Raw genomic sequence first — 6,933 nt, 5'->3', positions numbered from 1 at the left:
CTTCTGTCCCCGCATCTGCCCAGCACCCGAGGTTCTGGCCCTGGTTTGTTCCGAGGCCCAAGAACTTCGTGTCTCCACCCCAGGCAGCAGTCACCCAACCGCCAACAGTCACCTAGCAGACCCCACTCTCAGACCTCTCTTCCCTAGGCTGGGCAAGCAACAGGTCTCCCAGAATGCGGTGGCACTTCCCATCCACTTAGTTAGTGTTCACCGATAATACTGGCGGTGGCGTCTTCCAACCGTGCTGCTCTGGGCCACCCATAATCCAATCCCACAGCTGCTCTGTGGGCCCGGCCCCTAGGTCTGGGCCCTGCCCTGCCCCTGCCAACCTCAGAAAAGGTTGCCAATGGGTGGTGATAGGAAAATTTTACTGCTGCGGGTTTTGCCAATTCAGACTCTAATGGTGACATGGGCTTAAAGAAATTTTCAGTTAGGAAAGTAGAGGGATGAAAATGGGTAGAAAGTAGCCAGCAGTGTGGACGGAGCACGGAACCGGCAAAGAACACTGTCCCCAGAGATGGCTCTCCCGTTGATCTCAGGCCTCTTGAAACTCTGAAGTTAAGAAATTAAGGACTGGGGACGAATGTTCAACTGTGGCCTCATCTGCTAAGAAGAGAACAGCCTCACACCGGCACGGGTATATCCAGAGAGACGTTTTAATGAACACCCGATACAAAGCTAGCAGACAGGAATGAAGCGAAGGGGCGCCGACACAGGCCAGAGGGGACTTGGAGCCTGGGCCACTCAGCACCCCTCCCTAAGTTTGTGGCCAGTAAAGTGCTGTTCCTGGGTCTCAAACCCCAAGAAGGGCAACAGTGACAGGGTGAATTTATTCACAAACGGTAACTGAAGAATTCGCCTGAAAAGACACGCAGCAAGCGAAGGTGACGCCTCCTCGTTTGGGCTCCAGGAGATCGGAAGCGGACAGCCACCAAAAGGCACCCCCTCCTCCCCGACGCGCGCCCCTCTCCCCGAGGTGACTAGGCATCCTCGCACTAATAGATGAGCAAACATCCGTGATACAAGTGACTTTTTTTTTTTTAAGTCCACATGGAACTGGTCGTGGGAATGAACTGTGTTCTCAGGCTCCGTAACCGTTTCTCACCCGATTGATCCACAGAGGAGTCGCAGGTGGAAAGTCGCCTTTATTGTCTCTCTCCGGGGGGGGGGGGGGGCTCCCCGAACTTTACTTTTGGAATCTGGAGCTTTGCTCTTTAAGCCGCCGCCATTCTCTTTTGTGCGAACTAATTACTTTAGCTGTCGCTACTATCCTCCTCGACCTCGGGTCACAGCCAAGAAATGTAACCGTTTCCCTAAGGTCCCACTAAACACCCCCACCCCGTCAAAGCGACTTTATTCGTGGCGTCGTTTTCTTGTCCTTTTTCCTGACCAAGGAAATAACGAGACCAAACGCATGCATCCTTTTCCTTACCACCTAACACGAGTTCTCCTTGGTGGGGAGGCGGCTGCGGACGCTTGAGACCCGCAGACTGAAACTTGTAGTCTGAACTCCATTTCCCGCACTCTCTTGGGCTTCTGCTCCGGGTTGGGTCGCCAGCTTCTGCTCCAGGAAAGGGGCGAACTCCGCTTCCTCTTTGCCTGAAATGAGTTTCCCCTAACCGTTTTTGCTCCCTCCCCCATAACTTACCGATTTTTTTTTTATTACAATAGAAACTCTTACCTGAAAATGGGCATTCATGAATCTGATTTACAAGATAGTAAAAACACAGACACCAGGAGGTTACATTTATTCAGACCAGTGGAGCATCCACTGCTGAGTTGTCGACCAGTTTCTAAAACGCCTTCTTGTTTTGCTCGAAGCCAACTTTGTCTGCCTCTTTGGGATGCTCCCTCGATCTGCGGCTGTTGACTCAGTCTCTCGCCAGGTGTCTTCCTCCTCTAGGAGTGCACCAACACCGAGTGCAGGGAGCCTCCCTTACTGTCAGCCGTGCTGGCTGCGGTGGGCTCCAGGAGCGGGGCTGTGGGTGAGGCGGCGGCCGCGCACACGGTGGAAGGAGCAGGCAGCTGTTGGGACGCCGTGGGGACTGCCAGCGCCGGCGGCAGCGTGGTCACGGGTGGCAGCGCAGGCGTGGGCTTGATGGGCACCGGTACAGCTGGCAGGCTCTGGTTTGCCGAGTGGCACAGGGCCTTGACTGGCACCCCGAACGCCCCGTACTCCGGGCCTACCGGGACCCCAGCTGCTGCGGCGGCGGCGGCAGCGGCGGCCACCGAATCCATCACGCCAACATGAGGCCACACCGAGCCGACGACGTTGCCGAGCTGGCCTGGCACCGGGTAGCCCAAGTGGTGCATGACAGATGCCAAAGGCAACCCCCCAGCCTGCAGCACGCCCTTGTAGTCCCTCCCGATGATGTTCTCTATGGCGAAGGGGTGTTTGAAGCCCGTGGTGGACGCGGCGGCGGCGGCCGCGGCGGCGGCGGCCGAGCCCAGCCCGTAGGGTGGAAACTGAGACAGACGCCCCACGCTGCCCACCGCCGCGGCCGCCGCCGCCGCCGCTGCCGCCGCCACGGCCGCCGCCTCCTGCATCTTGCCGGGATGGGACGGCTGCGGAGGCTGCGACTGCGGCGGTGGCTGCTGAGCGGGCTGCGACGGGAGGTGTGGCGGCTGCGGAGCCGGAGCCGGCTGCTGGTGGAAGTAGGGCACCATGTGCGTGGGCGGCGGCGGCGGCGGCTGGGGCGGGTGGTGATGGTGGTGATGGTGTGCCGCGTGGTGGTGATGGTGGTGGTGGTGGTGGTGCGGGTGGTGGGTGTGGTGGGGGTGCAGATGGCCCCCGGGCCCCGTCCCGGGCGCGCCCTTGCTGCTTCCCGCGTGCAGGTGAGCGTGGTCTGCGCGCAGGACCTTGAAGCGCTTGCGGCGCCGCAGGAAGCTGCCGTTCTCGAACATGTCACCGCAGTCAGGGTGCAGAGCCCAGAAGCTGCCCTTACCCGGTTGGTCCGGCCGCCGCGGGATTTTGATGAAGCAGTCGTTGAAGGAGAGGTTGTGGCGCAGGCTGTTCTGCCAGCGCTGCGTGTGCTCGCGGTAGTAGGGGAAGCGCTCCATGATGAACTTATAGATGTCGCTCAGAGGCAGCATCTTCTCAGTCGAGTGCTGGATGGCCATGGCTGTCAGTGAGATGTACGAGTAGGGCGGCTTTTGGTCGCTGTACGAGCTCTTCCCCGGCCGTGGCATCTTCCCAAGCTCCTCCACCTCCTCCTGGCCCACAGTGGGCCTCGACGCCCCTCGGAAGCCGGATCCCCGGCCTAAGTGTCCCCTCGAACTCTCTCTCTCCACCCGGATCACGAGCCCTCTCAGCCCCCAGGACCCCTTTGGTTCGGTCCTCCTCCTTCTGGGAGCTACCTAAGTCCCCACGATTGGCTTTTCGGGCCAAAGCAGCTCGACGGTGCTCACAACTTTTGGTCTGGACTGTCGCGGACAGGCCCGCAAGGTAGCCGGAAAGGCTCGCCAGCTTTACCTTGGTTTTCTCTGAGTCTTACCCCGCTAGGGTGACCAGTCTGGAACTCCGGAGCGAAAGGCGGTTGAATGAGTTTCTTTTTTGGCTTCTTTGACCTTTCTCGGTACAAGGGCAGCTCGGATCAAACCGACTGGGCGGTGGAGACTCGGGCTCTTTAAAACCCCGTCCGCGCTAGCTGTCCGGAGGCCACTGCTGACCCGACTTTTCAAGGCTTCGGAAGCTGACCTGGTACTGGGTCGGTCTGCGCTGGAGTTCAGTTCTTGAAAGAGAAGAGGGGCAGGATAAGGGGAGAGAGAACACTCTTCTAGCAGCCTGTGCCCTCTTTCTCAGGAGATCCTGAGGATGGAAGAGGCATCGAGCCCTAGATGGTGGCTCCGAGGTAAAAAAAAAAAAGTTTGGTGGTGTCTGCAGCAGAGGCCCCTGCAGGCTCCACGGAGGGGAGGGTGCTCAGGACTCCCGGAGCTAGCCTCAGGCTGCAGGGGGCGTCGGCGAAGACAGGCCAGGACCCGGCTCGCCCGGTCGGCACAGCCGTCTGCGCTGCAGCTGCAGCCGCTCTGCCCCGCGGGTTTTGAGAAGAAGCGCTGCTGTGGCAGCGACGCGCTCTCCTGGCTGCGTTTTGTAATGGTCCCCGAGACGCCAAGACCCCTGCAGCTTGCGCTTCGAGACTATCACATGACCGAGGCTGAGGGACTCGCCGCCTCCACAGCCTAGTCTTTCGCAGAAGAAGGGGCAAGAAGGCACAGTGTCTCGTCCCCGCCCCTTATCCATTTCCACTGGGTACCCGGACCCTTTGCATTTACTACAGCCTTGCCAGCCCAGGCGGCAGCCGGGTTGGCTGGGGAGCGCAGTTTGACCACTGAAAAGGGGTCACTGTCTAGGCGAGGCCCCTGCTGCTGTGTTCCACAAGGTCTAAGACTCACAACAAGGGGGCAGGACTTGTTCTCACCCCGGGATCGGGTCTATTCACCCACCCTCTCCTAGTTTCCCGGTGTGCTAGCCACTCGGTCTCCAGTTTGGAGCATCATTGTCTTCAACACCTCTTCTCTTGGAGAAATAGAGATGCCCAGAGGGTTGTAGGTGGAAGCCAATAGAAAGAAGAGCTGGGGCGTTTTCGTCAAACGCCAACTTGGTCCTGATTTTATTAGGCACGGCCTACATCTTGGCCGGATGTGCGCGCTAGGTTTAGGGAGGCGAGGACTGTTCCTTGCACTCCAGAACCTTGGTTTAGAGGGCTCAAGGACAATTGGCGGGACTGGGATGAAAGAAGCTTGGGGATGGGGGCGCAAAACTCCTATCCCTAGAAACTCTCCCTAGAAAACAGACCGAATGAGGTTTCTTCGAGGTGGCGATATCAGAGGGAGGGGAAGAAAGAGAAATTGAGGGCTGAGGGGGTCTTATCACCTGGTTGTGTAGCTATTCTCCTTACCAGTGGGAAGATTATCATTAAAATGACACAGGAAGCCAAGCTGTCGCCCAAACGTGTGACTTGTAAGGGAACAGTAGCTGAGCCGGGGTGAAGGGCCCCCTGCTTGGCTGGGGCACTCACCCGCATACTCATCGCTGAAATCTCAACGCCCATTCCAAGAACCTTAAGTCTTTCTCTGGTTTGGGTCACATTTGCTCTCAAGCTGGTAGAGAACAGAATTTAGAAACAAGTATTCTCACTATTCCTGTCTCTGGGCCTCAGTTTCAGTATTTTTTTCTTTCTCTGAAGTTGGAAAATTTAAGGATTCTTTCTAGTTCCCTCACTTGAAAAGGGCAGTTAAAGGCGACGGCTCCCTCAGATTTGGATTTCTCTCCTAAGCATAAACCCAGAGGCAGAAGTCTTTGGCTCAGTGGCTAGAAAGGTGGGCTCTAACCTGTAGTCTTGGCTACAGGTCTAAGAAAAGCTTCTGGAGTTTGGTAAGTGGTAGAATGGGGGTGTGTCCCTATTTGGTCTCTTGGCACAGACCCTGGAGTGAGGCGAGCAGGGCAGATTGCTTTCTCCGTTTTCAGCCCTCAGCGAAACCTCTGGCTCCTGCTGTTTGGCCAATTTGTCCTCTTAGGATAGGACCAATCCTATCTGATAGGTGGTAAGATCAGATGAGTAAGACTGATAGGGGCGGCAGGGGCGGCGGTGGGAGAGAGGATGCAGTCTTGTCGCCTGGCCTAAGAATCAAGAAGACGCCCCCACTGTCACTACACGTCAAGAACTTTTCTCGCGCCAAAGGAATTTCTGCTAGGCTTTTCATTAACTGAGCCCGTTTACGGAGACCAGCAGCGGAGCGACCCCTGAGAAGTCTCAGAAAATTTCCCAGGGTGCCCACAGTTACAGTGACAGCCAAATCCGCGGGAGGCGGGTCACTCCTGCTCCTGTCCAACCGTGCAGGCTGGGGTCTACCCACCCTTGTGAAGCCTCTATGGGCAGCTCCACACGCCTGGCTGGCGCTTAAAGGCTGTGCAGGCAAATGACATCTTTTGTTGATGCTTCTTTAGGGCATCTCTTCCGCGGGATCCGGGACCCGCGGTGCCTCTTTTCTGGGATCAGTCAAGGGCGTTACCTTCCCTGGGCAAGTGGCCTGCGGGGCGCCCGGGAATCCAATACTGGGGGAGAGAGCCCTTCCAGGCCGTGAGGGGGCAAACTCAGCCTGCAACCTGGACCCCTGAACCTTACAGCTGCGAGGCCCGACTCTCCTTAGAGCTGGGCAACCCGCCGCCGCCACCTAGAGTTAGTCGCCAAGAGACGCGAGACGGGTGGTCTATGTCCCCAGCTTGGGCCAGCCAAACCCAATTCGGCGGCGGCCAGCTCTGTGCAACTTAGATCATCCAGACAGAGCAGCGAAGGCCGAGCGAGGGCTGCGAAGGGGCCCACGCGCTGTAGCGTTCATTGTGGATTTGGCAAGGGAAGAGACTGTCGCCCACCACCGGGGCTCCAGCTGGCTCACGCGGCCAAGAGAGCTGACCAGGAGCCACGCGCCCGACGATTTGGACCCAGGAGGGCGGACCGCCGCCGCCGCTATACGGAATCCTCCGGGATTTGCAAGAGTGGAGCCCAGCGTCGTCACCCAACCTGGGCAGTTGTAGAAGGGCCTTTTCGCTCTCCCCGCCTCCCCAGGTTGATTTAATTCAGGCAAGCTGTGTAGCTTGCAGCGGCAGCGGCAGCAGCAGCAGCAGCAGCAGCAGCAGCAGCAGCAGCAGCAGCAGCCGGGACCGGAACGCGCATTCTCCAGCTGCCTGCACACCCTGTTCCAGAAAATCATCTCTTGTAACCGCCACAGCACCAAACCGCTGGATTTAAGTTTCCCGGTGTAATCTCCACCCTACCCCCCACCCCACTTACAAGCAACTACACAATCCAGATGCCGGCAGTCACTAAGTGTCTGTATCTCAGGTGTATTTGGTTTACCCTTTAGGCAATTACTGGTGACGCTTTGCTGTGACCCGGAGTTCCACGTCAGGCTTTATTGCAATGAACTGGCTAT

General features: G+C 57.9%; 1 protein-coding gene across 1 annotated transcript; it reads right to left on the bottom strand.

Moving 5' to 3' along the window:
- Positions 1 to 1,899: 1,899 nt before the first annotated feature.
- Foxb2 (forkhead box B2) lies at positions 1,900 to 3,189 on the bottom strand. Its single transcript, XM_052760939.1, has one exon. It carries the CDS (start codon positions 3,187 to 3,189, stop codon positions 1,900 to 1,902), a length of 1,290 nt encoding a protein of 429 aa, XP_052616899.1.
- Between the last annotated feature and the right edge of the window lie 3,744 nt (positions 3,190 to 6,933).

The sequence above is a fragment of the Peromyscus californicus genome, unplaced genomic scaffold (assembly GCF_007827085.1).
Source record: "Peromyscus californicus insignis strain IS unplaced genomic scaffold, ASM782708v3 Scaffold_4__1_contigs__length_199733344, whole genome shotgun sequence".
In the NCBI taxonomy this organism is placed as follows: domain Eukaryota; kingdom Metazoa; phylum Chordata; class Mammalia; order Rodentia; family Cricetidae; genus Peromyscus; species Peromyscus californicus.
This window is presented reverse-complemented; position numbering and strand designations above follow the sequence as displayed.

Bases quoted from the DNA above. Each gene is read 5' to 3' on its own strand.
- Foxb2 (XM_052760939.1), bottom strand. From the start codon at position 3,189: ATGCCACGGCCGGGGAAGAGCTCGTACAGCGACCAAAAGCCGCCCTAC.